General features: G+C 33.7%; 1 protein-coding gene across 7 annotated transcripts in view; it reads right to left on the reverse strand.

The window, feature by feature from the left end:
* CEP57L1 (centrosomal protein 57 like 1) overlaps nucleotides 1-20,933 on the reverse strand; it is a 62,749-nt gene that overhangs the window by 17,269 nt on the left and 24,547 nt on the right. For all 7 annotated transcript variants that reach the window (XM_031964451.1, XM_031964448.1, XM_031964452.1 and 4 more), the window contains exons 2-4: nucleotides 4,363-4,513; nucleotides 836-1,015; nucleotides 63-187 (exon numbers count right to left, since the gene is read on the reverse strand). In XM_031964451.1, the coding sequence (XP_031820311.1) occupies nucleotides 63-187; nucleotides 836-1,015; nucleotides 4,363-4,510 (453 nt within the window). In that variant the 5' untranslated portion in view covers nucleotides 4,511-4,513. The remainder of the gene's footprint in view (nucleotides 1-62; nucleotides 188-835; nucleotides 1,016-4,362; nucleotides 4,514-20,933) is intronic.

Below are 20,933 nucleotides of genomic sequence, written 5' to 3' on the forward strand. Positions count from 1 at the left end.
AGATATAATTTTAAGAGTCTGAACTCTTTTCTGTTATCATTGCTTATATAAAACAGATGTACCTGTTGCTGTTCTAGGGCAAAAATCTTTTCCTGCTCTGCATTAAAAACCATTTTCTTTGCGAGTTCCAGTTGTTTCTCTAGAATAGAACAGCGAGTCTGGGCAGCACTGAGCTGTGCACTTATATCTATGAAAAAGAGAAAAAAGCAAATAATTCAACTTTCTTTATAAATGGAATCATGGGTCTGTCATAGTAATTTTAAATGGAAGTTACATCACTAAGGTCAGCACCATGGCCTCTAACTTATTAAATAAGAAATTGATTATTTCTCCTTGGATGGACTATGGAAACTTTTAAATAGTGTATTTTATTGTAGGAGTATGTGTTGTCCTTTGTATATAATGATAAAGATGTTTCTAGTAAACCATTAATCGGACACCCCCCCCCCTTGTGATTAATTTGCAATTATTTGCAGATTATTTTGCTTCATATTACATACCTATTTTATTTTTATGATTTTTATCCTGTGAACATGAAACGTATCAAAACCAAATAGTGATAATAATGACTCTGGTCCAAGGATTATGCTTTAACTAAATAAGCTACATAGACTCAAAAAACTATGAGGCTACATAACATCTAATAGAATAAAAAGAGTATTGGATTCAAGATCTCTAAATTTTAGTTCTCCCTTTACCACTAATCAGCAATGTAGTTTCTGAGAAAGTTATTTACCTGCCACAGGCTGTTATCAATGTTGATAAGAGCGGGTAAGACAAAATCAGTGAAATAATAACAACTTTTGTATGTCTAAGAATAAATGGACGATGTCACCTTTTCTCTGCTTTATCAGTTCCTGATGTGCCAGGTCTCGTTCATTATTTTCATTCTGCAAAGCTTTTTTATACAATGCAGCTTCTTGGGAAAGGGTATTCAGGTTATCTTCAGCTTGTGTCCTCTCTAACTCCAGTTGATAAATTTTATCCTGAAGGGTTTTCAGAGCCAATAAAAGAGCTATTGGGAGGGAAAAACCATACAACTTAAGCCTATAAGTGAGAAGTTTTTAATGGCAGTAGTGTGCTATTAAAAAAAAAAAAAAAGAGTGGCATGCTATTTATAATTATCAATTTAACAAAAGATTTCAAATGTTTTACTCCCAAACAAGTTAAAAATGTGAACTCTAAACAATGCAAATTGCTTCTTTTTAACAATATGTAAAAGCTTTATTTCTAAAATCATGCATAGTAGTAATTTTAAGGCTTACTCAACAACATATAAATAAGAAAATTTGGAAAATATGTTTAGAAGTCCAGGAAGAAAAAAGCTTTTAAAGCAGACAACTGCTTAGATTCTACAAAGTCAGTTTTCAATCAATTAAAGAAAATTTGTTAAGAGGCTGCTATTTGCCAGACACTGTGCTATTTAACCACTGAAAATATAAAAAGAGGTAAAATAAAGCCCCTCCCTCAAGGGATTTTAAACTCTAATGGAGAAGACAATAAATAACAAATACGGACAAACAAGTTATATATAGGATGAATAGGAAATAAGTGATGGAAGAGAGAGAGAGAGAGAGAGAGAGAGAGAGAGAGCAAGCACATTCCATAAAACAGCAAGAAATTCTATGAGCCTGTGTCCCAAAACATATTCTTGAACTGGTGCGACTGGCCTCCCAGCTGCCCCATGAATGAGATCCTCCATTTCTTGGCTCCAGACATTTTTTTCTGGCTTTTCCTCCTGCCTGGAGGTCTCTTCTTAACTCCAGCTACTGACTTTCCTAATTTTTTGTTTTTTACAGAAAGCCTTTTCTAATTCTTTTTCATTCTAGTGCCTTTCCCTGCTATTTCCTCCCTATCCTATAGATAGTTTGCTTTGCATTTTGTCTCTTTTATTAGATAGTGAGCTCCTTCAGAACAGAGGCTGACTTTTGATTTCTTATATCCTAGTTCTTAGAACAAGTTCTCTTAATAAATATTTACTGTTTGAAGGGAGACCAGTGTCATTAGATCAAAGAATACATGGTGGGCAGTAAGATGCAAGAAGACTGGAAAAGTAGGAACAGACTAGGTTATAAAAGGCTTTGAATACCAAAGGACTTTGTATTTGAACCTGAAGGCAATAGAAAGTCATTGGCCTTTATTAATTACAGGAGGGTGACATAGACTTGAGCTTTAAGAAAATCATTTTATTTCTTGGATGGACTGGAGTGGGAAGAGACTTGAGGCAATCAGACCCCCAAGAAAGTGACTGTAATAGTTTAATGATAGGGTGATAAGGGCCTGCACCAGAATGATGGCACTATCAGACAAGAGAAAGAAACACACTTGAGAATGTTACAAAGATAAAATAGACCTTGGCAAAAGTTTAAATAATTCAAACATATCCTTTGCCAAGTACTTAAAGAGAATGTCAATTAACTAATAAACATTTATTGAGTACTAATACACGAGGTAGCTTACTAAAGCATCAGACTTTTGTATAAAAAGGCATTTATGACACTCTGCCTGTTCTAAGAAGTTTAGCATATGACTAGCATTTGATGTCAGGTTTTGGTTCTGGAAGGGAAAAAGTAAATCATTATATGATTGGAATGCAAGCTCAATAAAAGCAGAGATTGTATCACTTTTGTATTTATATTTTCAATGCCTTGCATGGCATCTGAAACATAGTAGATGTTTAATGAATGTTGATCGATTTAAAAGTGATCTTCTTGTAATATTGTTCTTTTCAGTCCAGGAAAGTTCATAGGCTACAAATACATTGTGTGATTTTCCAATAACTACTACTTTATTATTTGGATTAGAAAATAACTCTCTCACACAGCAGAACCCAAAGTTTATCTGGACACAAAAATCTGAATTGGAGAAAAGAGGCTAGAACCTGAAACAATGATTTCACTGGAATGCAAAATTTCCCAAGAAACTTTCTCTAACAATGCAGATCTGCCCTTTATTTGCAACTTGTTATTTTAAAGTGGTGCCTAGAACATGGAGAAGTTAAGTGGCTTATTCTAAAACACACAACCAGAATGTGTCAGAGACAAAACCTAAACTCAATTCTTCCTGCCTGCTAGGTTAGCTCCCTATGTTGCCTCTGTGAAGAAATATTATACTGAAAATATAATAATAGCACACAGTTATATGTGACTTTTAGATTCACTACTTTATATATATATGACTTCATTTTATTCTCAAAACCCTACTCTGAGGTAGATAATTTAAGAATTATCACCTCCATTTTTACAGATGAAGAAACTGAAGCTTAGAAAGTTCACAGAATCCCTATAACATATGCAGGACTCAATATTGGATGTTCTGACCCCAAATTCAATGTTCCTTCCAAGAGATGTTATATTATTTCAAAATTACATTTTATATAATTCTAACATATAATCTCACTCTGGTATTCAAAAGCCTTTTATAACCTAGTCTGTTCCTACTTTTCCAGTCTTCTTGCATCTTACTGCCCACCATGTATTCTTTGATCTAATGACACTGGTCTCCCTTCAAACAGTAACCATTTATAAGAGAACTTGTTCTAAGAGCTAGGATATAAGAAATCAAAAGTCAGCCTCTGTTCTGAAGGAGCTTACTATCTAAGGAGTCCCATATCTATATTTGATTTGTCTGTGTTGCTATAATGCAATCTTTTCCCAAAGCATAGTTTCTAAGAACAAAAACAAAACAAAACAAAACAAAGAAAGCATAGTCTCTATCCTCCAGAACAGTGGTTAACTACTGTGATTAACCAATAAGAGGGCTGGAAGATAGATTACATTACACCTTTCCCATAGCAGCAAAACATGAGGCTTGTTTCTAATACAAGCAGATTCACCCTTTTCTACCAGCACTTTTCTAATTCTATTCAAACTCCCTCATTTCAATATCTGGGGGTCTTAATATTTCTTATTTATTAAACAATATTTTAAGATATCCAAAATAGTAATTAGTTTGAAAAGTGTCAGAAGTAGTTTAATGAAGGATAGAGAAAATCTATCAACTCATTAAAAAAATTTAAATCACTGTCAAAATACACTGGTTTACAATAATAAACCAAGCATTTCTCATATTGCTTTTACATTAAACTTCTGAAACTTTTAGTTTAATCCTATCACAGAAAAATGATTCATTGTTTATTATTAGTTATTATTATTTAAAAAGCAAATGCAATACCATAAAAATATAGAATAACATAATTTGGGGAGATTCAACTTCTTGTTCCCAAATTTAATATGTAAGGAATTTAAAAATACTAGTTTATAAAAAGCTTGTATTTTTTTTAAGAAATAACTTTATAAGCTATTACAATTCAAGAAATAAGACATTATAATATTATAAAGGAAGAATTACATTATCTCTTACCATGGCTGTTTGGAGTAGAAAGAGGTTGTAACTTCTTAGGTAGTTGATCTTGAGGTGCTGCTCCACAATATGCAAATGAAGGGTTAGCTATTTTATCTGGAGGTTTACGATAGCTTCCTATCATACTGTGCTTAAATTCAGCATACATTATCTAAAAAAAGGAATAGACAAGAATATATGATCATTCTTGAATAACATCTAAGAATTCAGTAAAGACATAGTTGGATTTCTAATACTATAGGTATGCTAGAATCAACTGATTTAAAAGGGATTTCAAAATTTGAAATATTTCATAAAAAATATTTTTTTGACAATCTCTCTCTTCTCTGGTTTCTTGTAATAGTACTTTCTTGGTTCTCCTTCTATATGACTGAGATCATCTTCTCAGTCTCATTTGCTCTATCTTCTATCATCTTATACCCATTACTCTGCTTATCATTCAAAGGCTCTGTCTTAGACGTTCTTTTTTTTTTCCTCTAAAATCTGTGTTATTTGTCTCCTTATTTCTTACAGATTTAGTTATTTCTATAGATGATTTTGAGATCTATATATCTAATCTAGCTTCTCTCTTAAATTCCAATCCCATATCACAAACTGCCTATTGGACATTTTACATCAGATGTCCATTAGGTAACTCAAATTTAACCTGTCATACTAACAACCTCCAGACCAATCATCTCAACAAAATAGTCTTCATTCCTTGAAAGACATTCTTTTGTTCAAAGAGAGGTAAAAATACAATTGCAACATCAGATTAGCTGCAATCTATACACCCATTTTTTCCCATTGTTTTCTTCTTTTCTGGTTACATGTGTATCTTAATTTTTTAAAAATAATACATTTATGAATCACACTGGAGAAAAACCTGAAAAAAAAAGGGAAAAGCCAAAAGAGAAAAAAAAAAAAAAAGCAGAAGAAAAAGATATGTATATAGCATGTATTGATTTACATTCAGTCTTTATAGTTATCTATTTGGATGCAGATAGTGTTTTCTATCCAAAATTTATTGGGATTACCTTGGATCACTGAATCACTGAGAAGAACCAAGCCTTTTATAGTTGATCATTACACAATCTTGCTGTTATTTTGTACAATGTATTACTGATTCTGTTTGTTTCAGCTCAACATCAGTTCATATAAACCTATTTCTTTAAAGGTGAATGAAGTTTAAAACAGTAACAAGCAAGTAACTATGAATATTTTGGACTTGTGTTAACTAACTAGGAATAGAACAAACAATACATTGTTTTTAGTTTCAACAGCTTTTTGAATAGGAAAAGAATCAAGTTCACAACTCTAATTTTAGCTTTGTTCTCCACTCATACACCTAACACTTAAACATTTTAAATGATATATGATAGATAATCATATGAAATAACTTGTATAAATAAATACTTTAATGGATCCAATTATTAAACATGACATAAAATTAAACAAATAAAATAGAAAAAATTAAGTTTTTTTTTTTTTTTTTTAAATAGCAAAACTAAAATGTATTCCTGTCAAGGACCATGCCTAAGTGCACTGTGAGGGGCAGGTTATTCTCTGAGAGCCTCCACAGCTATGAACATCTAAAGGACTTGCAAAGCAGCCTTTGCTGACACAGGTGTTGCTTGTGGATTGGGAAAATAATTTGAAAACAGAGGGAAGAGGAGAGAGGTCAGACAACGCAATGACCTCTCAGTGGGGAGGTCAAAGAACAGCAACTGCCTCTCAGTCTCCTTGAATCACCATCATCCTCTCATAAGAAGAGAAGAAAAAGTCTACCAGAAGTAAAGCAAAGCTAATGAAAAAATTATTCCTGCTTTGGCATCTTTTAGCACTTTTCATTAAGGATTTCTAACCATGCAACTTATGAAGAGACAATGTGAGTAAAAAGGGAAAGATAGATGGTACTTGACAAAAAGGAGCAATTCCGTTCATAAGGAGAACTTGCAGATAAAAGACAAAGGGAAAAAAGTAGATGTCTCCCTTCTTATAGAACCATTTGACTTAGTCCTATGGCTCTGGTGTGATCTGTTCTTCTCCAGCTCAGGTCACTTGTAGAAATTTCCTACAAAATTGGTCTCTAACAACTTCAATTTACTTTGCTAATAAACTATTTCAAACCTCATGTCTTTTCAAATTTTTAATCTTTTAGACCAGGGAATTCATAATTTAGCTATCACTATATCAATTATATCCATCACCTATATCACCTATTTTTTATTGGATATTTTCTTTATAGTTTTTTTGACACTGTTTTCTTGGTTCTCCTGTCTGAAAGCTCTTTACTGGATTATCTTCTATATCCCATTCCCATATATGTACCATAGTCAAACCCCGAGATTCATTCCTGGGCTCTCTTCTCTTTTCTGTCTACATTCTCTCTCTTCATGACATCATCAACTCTCATGGGTTCAAATGATAACATATATGCAGATGACTACAACATCTAGATCAAAGATTCTTTTTTTTTTTTTTTAATAGCCTTTTATTTACAGGATATATACATGGGTAACTTTACAGCATTAACAATTGCCAAACCTCTTGTTCCACTTTTTCACCTCTACCTCCCTACCCTCCCCTAGATGGCAGGATGACCAGTAGATGTTAAATATATTAAAATATAAATTAGATACATAAGTATACTCTGACCAAAACGTTATTTTGCTGTAGAAAAGAATCAGACTCTGAAATATTGTACAATTAGCTTGTGAAGGAAATCAAAATGCAGTGTGTGCATAAATATAGGGATTGGGAATTCAATGTAATGGTTTTAGTCATCTCCCAGAGTTCTTTTCTGGGCATAGCTAGTTCAGTTCATTACTGCTCCATTAGAAATGATTTGGTTGATCTCGTTGCTGAGAAGGGCCTGATCCATCAGAACTGGTCATCATATAGTATTGTTGTTGAAGTATATAATGATCTCCTGGTCCTGCTCATTTCACTCAGCATCAGTTGTGTGTAAGTCTCTCCAGGCCTTTCTGAAATTATCCTGTTGGTCATTTCTTACAGAACAGTAATATTCCATAATTTTCATATACCACAATTTATTCAACCATTCTCCAACTGATGGACATCCATTCAGTTTCCAGTTTTAGCCACTACAAAAGGGCTGCCACAAACATTCGTGCACATACAGGTCCCTTTCCCTGCTTTATAATCTCTTTGGGATATAATCCCAGTAGTAACACTGCTGGTAGATCAAAGATTTTTAAACAGTGGGTTGTGACACCATATGGCATGTAACTGAATGTGGAGGTTAAGAAATTCTGATTTGTTATCAATAAATGTTTGATTTGTATACCTATTTTATATACCTATATACCCAGGATCACATAAAAAATTTTTGGGTAAAAAGGAGTTGTGAATGGAAAAAATTTAAGAAGTCCTGATCTAGATAGCTTAGTTTTTCTTCTGAGCCTATATCAATGATTGACCACTGAATTTTTAAACTGGATGTCTCAAAGAGATTTCATATTCAACACATACAAAAAAGAAAATTTTATCTCTCTTTATCTTCCCACTACTGTTCTGAACAGCTTCTTTCTGTTGAGACTGAGACCACTATACTTCTAACCATCTACATGTGAAATCATCTATGGCCCTTCACTCTCATTCTTACCTTACATGTCCAATCAATCACTATATCTTGATTGTTTTGAGGCAAAGGGGTTAAGTGACTTGCCCAGTGTCATACAGCTAGTAATTGTTTGAGGTTGGATTTGAACTCTAGTCCTCCTGACCACAAGATTTGGTGCTGTATTCACTGTGCTATCTAGCTGTCCCAGTTACTGTATCTTATTAAATTCTAACATCACAACATTTCTCCATTTATTCCCTTTTCTACATTCTATGTACACCAGACTAGTTCATTCAGGCTCTTATCACATCTTGCCTGTTCTACTGCAAAAGCCTATATATTTGTCTTATTTTCAAGTCTCTTCCTTTTCTAACTCATCTTGATATAGATGGAAAAGTGATATTATTAAGGCACAGATTTGATCATGTCACCTCTCAGTTCAAAAATAAACTCAAATTATAGAGTAGATGTTCTCCAAAGGTATTAATTAGCACAACCTCAAGCATAGTCATATGGATTTTACATTGAAGTATTTTCTAGGGGTGATGAAGTCCTCTGGATGTTCCTGTTTGTAAATGATACTGTTAGTTGAAGAAATAAGTGAAAACTAAAGCGTCTGATATGATTTATGCTGGAAAGAGTAAGTGGGTGAAGATTGTTTTGATCAGGGAATACATGCAGTAAAATGGACAGAATATATGACAAGTTAAGGCCAGAATTAAACAGAAGAGGAAAAGGTTGGACTGCCTCCAGGAAATTGTAAAGATCCTTAATGACTCCCACTCTGCATCTTCTTTTAGAAATTAAGGTCAAGCTCTTTAATACCAGTATTTTATTAGTGGTGTTATATGTCTGTGTGACATGAAACATAACCCCTGAAGAACTGAAAATAAATATCACACACACACAAAAAATCATATGTGATCACATTTGAGCAAGTTGAAACATATAACCAGTGACAAAGTTTGGAGGTTATAGGAAATGTTCCAAATAGAAAAATCTCATCTTTTTATAATAAAATCAGAATTTAATTAATAATCAGAAAACATTATAATATACAAATTAATGGAACAAAAATTCAATTTGTATTCAAATTTGTATAAATTTGAAATATGAGGGATACTTGGTGAAGTAAAAGCAAAACATTAATGATATCTAAGAATAAATAGTTGTAAAGCGAAACCGAGTTAAATCTCATCACTAGAGAGCCATCACAGGCCATTATGTTAGATCTTTTTGTTAAACCAACACATATTTTAAAATATGTGTGCACATTATTTGCATTTCAATACTGCAGTCAACGTTTCATTTCTTTCTCCATATTGGGGGAGAAATTATTCCTAGAGTATCAGACAAATAATTTAACTAAAAATGAAGCCTTCTTGGGCTTAAGGATCACAATCTTCAAATACTCAGAAAAGCCTGGAAAGTAAGATCAAGTTCTAACATCTTGTGTGCAATTTAATTTGGCAGAAGACAGATGAAGAAAGATACCACAAAAGCTGTGTTTGAACTCTGTTATTCTACTTCAGTGCTGAAACAAAACTGGACTATTTGTACAGTTCCCCAATTTAATCTTGCTCACTTGTTTCACCATGCCTGAAAGAAATTCTCAAATCTTTACCAATCATCACAAGGGTTCCTTTCCTTCAAGATCATTTAATGTCCATGTCTCATACCTCTGCCAGATTTTCCAGCCACTACAAGCAATCTTTACCTCATTATACTGTTTAATTATTCCTATGCGGTTATTATATTTCAATCTACTACACAGTAATTGTGTTGTATTCTTCATAAGACTATATGTTCCTTCATAACAGCTGTACACAGTAGGTACATAATAACTTTATTTATTAATTATATATATAATATATATTATTATATATTATATGACATATAATATATAATAAAATAAAATATTTATTGAAACAGGTACAAATGTCCTTGGGATATTTTTCTAGAATGAATATCTTGAAAATTCCCCACTTCCGAACATTGTGTGTATGTGTGTATATACATACATATATATGAGAGAGAGAGAGAGAGGGTATCATCATTTCTCCAGTTTCTCAGACTCACAACGTATCACAAATCTTCCCTCACATCCTTTTTCCAAAAATGTGCCAAATTCTGTCATTTCTACCATCATAACATTTCTAGTATAAATCTGCTTAACTGCCACTGCCACTACTAGTAGGGTACAGGGGCTAATCACCTCATATCTGAACTATTACAATAATTTCCCTGCTTCAAATCTCTCCCCACTCCAATTCATCTTCCATTTGGCTGTCAAATCGATCTCTCTCAGTCCCCCACCCTAAGTGATCAACTCCATTGTTTCCCTTTTACATTTAGGATCAAATACAAAATCCTATATAAGTATTCAAAGCCCTTTATAATCCATTTTCAGTTTTCTAGTCTTTTTACACCTTATACAACCCCTAGTACTCTGCAACTCAATGACATCACCTAGTTGTTCCTTGCACCATAAGTTACTTCATCTCCTGAATCCTAACATTATCACTAGCAAACTCCATGTCTGGAATGCTCTCCCAAGTAAAATCCTGCCTTTCACAGAAAGTCTTTCTCAATTACCCTTCATGTTACTACCTTATATCTGTTGATTAGTTCCTATTTATCCTGTATGGAGCTTGTTTTAACATAGTTTTTTGCATAGTCTTTCTCATTAGAGTGTGGATTTCTCAAGGGCAAAAGCTATTTTTCCCTTTCTTTATATCTACAGTACTTAGTAGATTGCATTTAGCAGATACTTAAATGTTTATTGACCAACTTCTTAATTCTCATATTTACATGGAAGAAAATATTTAGACTTTATTCCTTATTCAATTTAATTGAACTGGGCTTTTTTCATCAGTTTCATCAGGATTTAAGAGTAAAAATAAAACAAAACAAACCTTATAGATTGCCTAGAGCAAGCCCTACTACTTTAGTGACAAAAAAGTTGAGGTCCAGGAGTAATAAAGCTTTGTCCACATAAGTAGTAAGTGCTAAGAGTAAATAAGTAATAAAGCCAAATATCATACTTTTTAAAATATGTGATAGAACTTCTTAAACTTTTTCTACTTGAAACCCCTTTTTGTCTGAAAATATTTTATGTGACCCTGAGTATGTAGGTATATAAAATAGGTATACAAATCAAACATTTACTAGAAATAAATCATAATTTTGCACACACACACCCCCACATTCAGTTACAAGATTTGGAGTGATAGAAGACCTTATGGAATAGTTATCTAGATAAGTATCATCCTCCTGGTCACCAAGGCTTACAACCTAAATGTTATCCTTGATTTCTCTATAACATCCATTGCACACAGGTAATTTGTTGCCAAACTATTGTTATTTGTCACAAAATCTCTCATATAAGATACCTCTCCATTCACAAAGCTATCACCCTGGTGCAGGTTCTTAACACCTCATGACTAGGCATTAGCATTTTGGATAGTCTTCCAAGCTCACGTGCACCCTCCGCTCAGACATCTAAGTGTTACCTACTCCCCTTGCTCAATAATCTAGAGAGAGATGTAAAATTCAGATGTAAAGTTCAGACAATTTTATGGGATGAGGAGAAAAATAAGAAGGGGCTGTAGAAGTAGTCTAAGAATCCTAGAAGGAATTTTAGAAATTGACAAGGAGGGGTAGCTAGGTGCTGCCTAGAAGTACCAGTCCTGAAGTCAGGAAGACCCGAGTTCAAATTTGACCTCAGACACTTAATACTTCCTAGCTGTGTGACCCTGGGCAAGTCACTTAACCCCAATTGCCTCAGGGGGGAAAAAGGGATTGACAAGGAAAAGAAACACACAAAAGCATAAATCTGTGTTGGGATCTTTGTATACTTTCTCTATATTTACTATAGAAAAGATTCTTAAATGGTGGGGATCACATAACTAAATGTGGGGGTTATCTGTGATTTATTATCAGTAAATTTTTTATTTCTATACCTATTTTATATACCCATATGCGCTGGGTCACATAAAAATTTCTTAAGCAAAAAGGAGTCGTAAGTAGAAAAAGTATAAAAAATCTATGATACAAAAGATTTTGTATCATAGATACTGAAATCTTTAGACAAAAAGCTTATTCCCTTTTCCAAAACATGATCTTACCCGACCACCAATAATAGTAACAATAGCAACAGCTTATATTTATATGGCACTTTATGGTTACAAAATATTTCATGTGAATTATTCATTTTTAGCCCCAAAACAATCACATGATCTAGCTAGTGCATTATCCCCATGTCTGCTTCTCTAACATTACCTAGAAAATAAGTAGAAGATCCAAAATTCAAATGAAGGGCTTTTGGACCCAAGTTCAGTGTTCTTTCCTCTACACTGGCTGCCTCCCATAGTTCCAAGTACAAATAACTGTCTGTGAGTGACTTTAGAAGAGGCTTTAAAAAAATTACTGAAGAGCACAATGATGATGTATGCAATAAAAACTTTGGAGATACATACACTATATTTACATAATTAAATAAAAAGCTAATAAACAATTTTTGATTCATAGTGATAAAATAGTTTGCACCTTCTCTCTCCACCCCTCCCTTCAGCAAAAGTTCTGACTATACAGTTTGTTCTTCTTTAGCAGAAGCAAGTACATATTATCTAGTAAGTGATTAACTAACGGGTGAGTCCACTGCCAGGGTAGAAATAATAGAGCATCTGTTAAAGTCTGTACAGTAAGAGTAAGAAAAAAAATCAGAATCTAACCATATCAAAAAAAAAAAAAAATTGGGCATTGAACTAGAAAAAAACATGACTTGATAGGAAATGTCACTGACATAAAATTTTATAAAGATATTTATAACCAAATTAGAACTAAAAAAGAATCTATTTTGGGTGAAAAGGATTGATTTTTCAAATTTAAATTAATTTACTTAACAATGGTTTAACAGGTTTTTAAATTTTATAATCATTTAGAATAAACCCTATGAATTTAAATAAAATTAAATCTTAACAATGATGTTCTATCATGAACTTTCTGTCTTCAGGCAGTCCCATGGGAGCCGACCTCCCAGCCTCTCACCTTCTCAAGGGCCGGGAAAGAGGGAGGGGCCAAGATCTCAAAATGGGACCGGGTGCTAGAAGTTCCAAACTTTACACTGAAATAATTTCTTTAAATACTTCAAGAGTTCCATGATATCAGTGAGATGTGACTCACTGATAGGAATATTTTCATCAGTAGTACAGACTGTAATACACTGTCATTTTCATTCCATGTAATTCTTTTTCACATTATTCCACAGAATCTCCAAAAAGAATATATATATATATATATATATATATATATATATATATATATATATATTTTGTGAATACCAGTGTAATATATATATGTATACTCAGTGATCTCTCACTCTTACTACAAAGTACAAAACCTGCCCACCTTCTCTTTTGGTCAAATATTTTTGTCAACAAATATAATTTGAATGTCATTTTTGGAAATATGCTATAGTCTACTCGTGATCACTATGTATTTCTTCAATGACTGTAGCTTGCCCACAACTTTGATTCTTTGAGGTCTGTGGTACTCAATGATTTGCAATTGAGTAGTATCACTCTAGTCAGTCACAAATGATACTGTGGCTAATTGAATCAAGTCCAAGAATATCAATGTAAACTATGATTACTGAAAAGATAAGGCTAACAATGCACACAAGAAAAATTAAATAAATGAGAAATGTCTACTGTCTGGTTGATAAAATACAGTGGCAAACAGGACAATTAAAAGGTTAATGCCCAGCTAAGATGATGGTAGGCATGTAAGGGAAGAGAAAGTAATGTATTTGAGAAATAAGATGAAAAATCAAGTTCTGAAAACAAATTGGCTAAGTTTAGTTAAAATGAGTAGTCCAAGAAAAAACATGTTGTAGCTGAGTAACTGGGAGCATGGTGACATCCTTCTAGAAACAGGAAATTTGGGAAGAAGAGAAGGATTTGTTGAGGGCTTTGTCTTAGAAAAGAGAAAGATAATCTCTTAATGAGACAGCAGTAGAAAATGGTGGGAGAAATCCAAGGCTGGGGTTTGACAAGCTGTAACTGGCAACTGAACAAGAGGGTGAGGGATTTATGTAGAGGATAAGAAGAGTTAAATTGACTTGCCATGGTGTCAAGAAAGGAAAGACAGAAGAATACAAACAGTACAGAAGTGATAGCCTGAGAAAGAATTGGGAGATGGAGCGACTAGTAATCACAATAAGTGAGAATAGTGTTAAAGGGATCTAAGCTATAAAAAAGGATGGATAAGATTATAAGCAGATAAAAGGAATTTCATGGTTCACAAACATGGAACCGGAATATTTTTGGAAGGCGCCAAAATCAAGGGTATGATTTATTAGTAGTTAACAAGTTAGTAGGTGGGATGGAGGAGGTCATGGAAATGGAGTAAACTGAAGAACTGGGAAGTTCAGTACATACAGTCGGTTCTGATAAAACAAAATATACGTATTCCCAAATAGTACTATGCTATGCAAAACTGCTCAGTAAGAACCACAGTAATTATGGGGGAAATGGTGTTAGAGGCTTAATGCTTAAAAATGTGACCAGTGACATTTTAAAAAAGGACATAAACTTAATCAAAATGGTAGCAGTTTTATATTTGTTAAATGATTAGGGGGGGAAAAAAAACCCTATAATAAAGAAAGGTTGCCTCTATAGCTACCACTTATCCAGTGTCCCAGGCTACAAAATCAAATGGAATCCCATGGCAGATCAAGGGAAGTACAGATCAAATCTTCTTCAATTATGGCTCCTACTGCACCAGAAGATATACCACAACACTGATACATTGTTGGTGGAATTGTGAATACATCCAGTCATTCTGGAGAGCGATTCGGAACTATGCTCAAAAAGTTATCAAACTGTGCATACCCTTTGATCCAGTAGTGTTTCTACTAGGCTTATATCCCAAAGAGACCTTAAAGAAGGGAAAGGGACCTGTATGTGTAAGAATGTTTGTGGCAGCCCTTTTTGTAGTGTCCAGAAACTGGAAATTGAGTGGATGCCCATCACTTGGAGAATGACTGAATAAATTGTGGTATATGAATGTTATAGAATATTATTGTTCTGTAAGAAATGATCAACAGGATGATTTCAGAAAGGCCTGGAGAGACTTACATGAACTGATGCTGAGTAAAATGAGCAGGACCAGGAGATCATTATATACCTCAACAACAATACTATATGATGATCAATTCTGATGGGCATGGCCCTCTTCAACAATGAGATGAACCAAATCAGTTCCAATGGAGCAGTAATGAATTGAACCAGCTACACCCAGCATAAGAATTCTGGGAAATGAGTATGAAGAACTATATAGAATTCCCAATCCCTCTATTTTTGTCCGCCTGTATTTTTGATTTCCTTCACAGGTTAATTGTACACTATTTCAAAGTCCAATTCTTTTTGTACAGCAAAATAACTGTATGGACATGTATACATATATTGTATTTAATATATACTTTGACATATTTAACATGTATTGATCAACCTGCCATCTGGGGGAGGGGGTGGGGAGGAGGGGAAAAATTGGAACAAAAGGTTTTGCAATTGTCAATGCTGAAAAATTACCCATGTATATATCTTGTAAATAAAAAGCTACAATAAAAAAAAAGAATATATACCATAAATATGGCATTTTACCTTGAAAAAAACCCTAGAGTTTGCATGTGGAAGTGAGCCGGAAGGAAGTTTTGAGAGTTATTATGAAGTGGTACAGTTTTCTGAGTTCTCTCACTGTTTCTCAGGGAAGCAATAGATCAGAAGCAATCTTGAAATTCAAGTTAGGTCAAAGTATTTATCAGTTACAATGGAACAAAATCACATTTTTAAAACATGTTATAATAGAACTGACAGTATTTTAAGTTTCTCAATGTGGTGAAGACAAAGACTTTGAGCTAGGCACTGTACTCATTGAGGAAATGAAGAAAACATGTTGAGGGACCTATATAGCACAACCACCAAGATCTGAATTAGAAGATAAATTTGAATAGTGTGAATCCCAAAGCAACAGAGGTTGCTAAATGATGATAGTAGAGGGTCCAGAAGTGGCTATGGAAAGTAAAGAGTACATCTAACTCTTTCACCACAATTGGTGATCTAGTGCTAAGTAAAATGAGCAGGACCAGGAGATCATTATATACTTCAACAACAATACTATATGATGACTAGTTCTGATGGACCAGGCCATCCTCAGCAACGAGATCAACCAAATCATTTCTAATGGAGCAGTAATGAACTGAACTAGCTATGCCCAGAAAAAGAACTCTGGGAGATGACTAAAAACCATTACATTGAATTCCCAATCCCTATATTTATGCACACCTGCATTTTTGATTCCCTTCACAAGCTAATTGTACAATATTTCAGAGTCTGTTTCTTTTTGTACAGCAAAATAACGTTTTGGTCATGTATACTTATTGTGTATCTAATTTATATTTTAATATATTTAACATCTACTGGTCATCCTGCCATCTAGGGGAGGGGGGGGGGGGGGTAAGAGGTGAAAAATTGTTACAAGAGGTTTGGCAATTGTTAATGCTGTAAAGTTACCCATGTATATATCCTGTAAATAAAAGGCTATTAAAAAAAAAAAAATTGGTGATCTAGGTGAGGGATGGGGGGGAGGGAGGGAGTCAAATCACTACAGGAAAAGGATGGTTATGGATAAAATGCATTAGAAAAGAGCCAAAATATAGAAATGAGCATAATGGAAAGGGTACACAGATCTGGAGAAGGACTTGGGGGAGGGGGAAACGATGACAGGGAATAGATTTGAGAGGGTGATGGGAGTAAGAGAATGAGCACCTTTAAAGAGGAACAGGGAAAGAAGGTTTTTACATTGATAGCTAAAAATCATTAGGATGGAGCAAAGTATGAGAGGATAGAGTATGCTAAACATTGAGCAATGATTATCTGTGTTAAAGCAAGATCAGTTTAGGGAGACAGGTGATTGGAAAAAACTTCATGATAAGAGTGGCCCTGGGAAGTCCATCTCAAGGTAGACAAGAAATGAAACTTTAAAAAAGCAAAGAAAATAGTGACAAGCATTTTGAGTCTAAAGAGGTATCATTAAATATCATCAGCTAAAAAACTTATTGACATAAGAGGAAAGATAAAGAAGCAGAAACAAGATTTGCTGATAATTCTTCTGTACTCAAATAAGTCAAGGATATATAATTTTGAAGGCTCCCCTGCTTACTACTCAGGGGGATCACTGGATTCCCTGACATGTGAAGCAATGGACGATAGCTTGGTTTTGGACTATTTCTTGGCTGCTGAAGAAGGTGTATGTATGACTGTTGTTTACGTACTCTCCTTCTAGGACTTCTGGTGATCTTTTCCAACACCATGTTGATTTATATTGTTTGCTATTCCACTAATAATTGAAATTCTTGATCTTTTGTTCTTCCAGATGAATTCTGTTGTTATTTTTTCTAGGTCATTAAAATAGTTTCTTGGGAGTCTGATTGGTATAGCACTAAATAAATAGATTAGTTTAGGTAGTACTGTGATCTTTATTATATTCACTGGGCCTATCCAAGAGCGCTTAATATTTTTCCAATTGTTTGGATCTGACTTTATTTGTGTGGAAAGTGTTTTATAGTTTTGCTCATATAGTTCCTGAGTTTCCTTTGGCAGATAGATTCCCAAATATTTTATACTATCAACAGTTATTTTAAATGGAATTTCTCTTTGTATCTCTTGCTGTTGGATTTTGTTAGTGATGTATAAAAATGCTGAGGATTTATGTGGATTTATTTTGTATCCTGCAACTTTGCTAAAGTTGTGGATTATTTCTAATAGCTTTTTAATAGAATTTCTGGGGTTCTCTAAGTATACCATCACATAATCTGCAAAGAATGATAATTTGGTTTCCTGATTACCTACTCTAATTTCTTTAATCTCTTTTTCATCTCTTATTGCCGAAGCTAGCATTTCTAATACAATAATGATGCTTACTGATGGTTTTAAATAGATGCTACTGACTATTTTAAGGAAAAGTCCATTTATTCCTATACTCTCTAGTGTTTTTAACAGGAATAGGTGTTGGATTTTATCAAATGTTTTTTCTGCATTTATTGAGATGATCATATGGTTTTTGTTAATTTGGTTATTGATATAGTCAATTATGTTAATAGTTTTCCTAATATTGAACCAGCCCTGCATTCCTAGTATAAATCCTACTTGGTCATGGTGTATTATCCTGGGGATGATTTTCTGTAATCTTTTTGCTACTATTTTATTTAAGATTTTTGCATCAATGTTCATTAGGGAGATTGGTCTATAACTTTCTTTCTCTGTTTTCGTCCTACCTGCTTTAGATATCAGTACCATGTCTGTGTCATAAAAGTTATTTGGTAGGATTCCTTCAATCTCTATTTTTTCAAATAGTTTATATAGCATTGGAGTTAATTGTTCTTTAAATGTATGGTAGAATTTCCATGTAAATCCATCTGGTCCTGGGGATTTTTTCTTACAAAGTTGATTAATAGCTTGTTCTATTTCTTTTTCTAAAATGGGATTGTTTAACCAATTTATTCTTCCTCTGTTAATCTGGGCAAGCTATATTTTTAAAGGTATTCATCCATTTCATTTAAGTTATCAAATTTATTGGCATAAAGTTGGGCAAAGTAACTCCTAATTATTGCTCTAATTTCCTCTTCATTAGTGGAAAGTTCTCCCTTTTCATTTTTAAGACTAACAATTTGATTTTCCTCTTTCCTTTTCCTGATCAAATTTACCAAGGGTTTATCTATTTTGTTGGTTTTTTCATAAAACCAATTCAATTTTATTTATTAATTCAATATTTTTTTTTACTTTCAATTTTTATTAATCTCTCCTTTTATTTTTAGAATTTCTAGTTTAGTGTTTGATTGGGGGGGGTTTAATTTGCTCTTTTTCTAGCTTTTTTAGTTGCAAGCCTAATTCATTGATTTTCTCTTTCTTTATTTCATGCAAGTAGGACTCTAGAGATATAAAATTTGCCTTTATTACTACTTTGGCTGCATTCCACATATTTTGGTATTTTGTCTCATTATTGTCATTCTCTTGGGTGAAATTATTTTGTCTATGATTTGTTGTTTCACCCAATCATTCTTTAGGATGAGATTATTTAGTTTCCAATTACTTTTGGTCTATTTTCCCTTGGCTTTTTATTGAATCTAATTTTTATTGCATTGTTATCTGAAAAGGATGCATTTACTATTTCTGCCTTTCTACATTTGAGTTTGAGGTCTTTATATCATTAATATTTGGTCAATTTTTGTATAGATTCCATTAACTGATGAAAAGAAAATGTATTCTTTTCTGTCTCCATTTAGTTTTCTTGAAGATCTATCACACTTAACTTTTCCAGTGTTCTATTTACCTCTTTAACTTCTTTCTTATTTTGTGGTTTGATTTATCTAATTCTGAGAGTGCAAGATTGAGATCTCCCACTATTATAGTTTTGCTGTCTATTTCTTTTTGCAGCTCTCTTAACTTCTACTTTAAGAATTTAGAAGCTACACCACTTGGTGCATATATATTTAATATTGATATTGCTTCATTATCTATGCTACTCTTTAGCAAGATATAGTTTCCTTCCTTAACTTTTTTAATTAGATCAATTTTTACTTTTGCTTGATCTGAGATCAGGATGGCTACCCCTGCTTTTTTTACTTCACCCGATGCATAGTAGATTCTGCTCCAGCCTTTTACCTTTCCTCCACAGACAATAGGAAGTAGCAGTAAAGCAGTAGTGGGATATCAATGGCTGCGCTGGAATCAGCAGTTTCACACTGGGATCATGCTGAGTCCCTTCTGGTGCTGGGTGAGTGTGGCCAGGTCCAGAGAGACTCTAGCGTTTTGGGGTTATAGTCTTTCTCCCCTGTGTTCATAACTTTTCTATTGATCTACTGGCTTACTGCCAAAGCAGAGTAGCTCTCCCCACAAATTTTCTGCGGCTGAGACCACACCCAGTCCCACTCTGGTCTGTTCAGTGTGAGCTGTTCCCCGTGTTCTCACTGCCTATCTGCCTGAATCTGGCCTGGCCTAGCCTCATTCTGTCCTCACATGTGAGCAAAAACAGACTTTTTCTGGCGAATTTTGAGATTATCTTCTGTTGGTAATACATGTAATAATGTACAACAGTACATTCGTGGGTTCTGACAGTCAAGCACTAATTCCAAGGCTGTTTCATAAAAAGTAGTCTGAAGGAAAAGGAGAGCTTAGATAGAAACGTGTGTCCTCTCTGCCATCTTGGTTCCGCCCCTCTAAATTTTTCTTAAGTACAAATCTGATCATATGAATTCCAGTATTCAAAACATTCCACAATAAATAGGTTAGGTGCCCAGGACAAAATGGTCAATAACTATAGCAATCTAGTGTTTGACAAACCCAAAGACTCCAGCTTTTGGAATAAGAATTCACTATTGACAAAAACTGCTAGGAAAATTGGAAATCAGTATGGCAGAAACTAGGCATTAATCCACATCTAACATCATATACCAAGATAAGGTCAAAATATGTACATGATCTAGACATAAAAAATAATATTATAAACATAGGATAGTTTACCTCACAGATATGTGGAAGAGGAATTTGTGACCAAAGAACAACTGGGGATCATTATTGATCGCAAAATAGATAACTTTGATTATACTAAGTTAAAAAGTTTTTATATTAAACAAAACTAATGCAGACAAGATCAGAAGGGAAGCAACAAACTAGAAATACATTTTTAACATTCAAAGGTTCTGATAAAGGCCTCATTTCCCAAAAATATAAAGAATTGACTCACATTTATAAGAATTCAAGCCATTCTCCAATTGATACATGGTCAAAGGAAATGAACAGACAATTTTCAGATAAAGAAATTGAAACTATTCTTAGTCAAATGAAAAGGTGCTCCAAATCACTATTGATCAGAGAAATGCAAATTAAGACAACTCTGAGATACCACTACACACTTGTCAGATTGGCTGAGATGACAGGAAAAGAAA

This window comes from Sarcophilus harrisii, chromosome 4 (assembly GCF_902635505.1).
Source record: "Sarcophilus harrisii chromosome 4, mSarHar1.11, whole genome shotgun sequence".
Taxonomy (NCBI): Eukaryota; Metazoa; Chordata; class Mammalia; order Dasyuromorphia; family Dasyuridae; genus Sarcophilus; species Sarcophilus harrisii.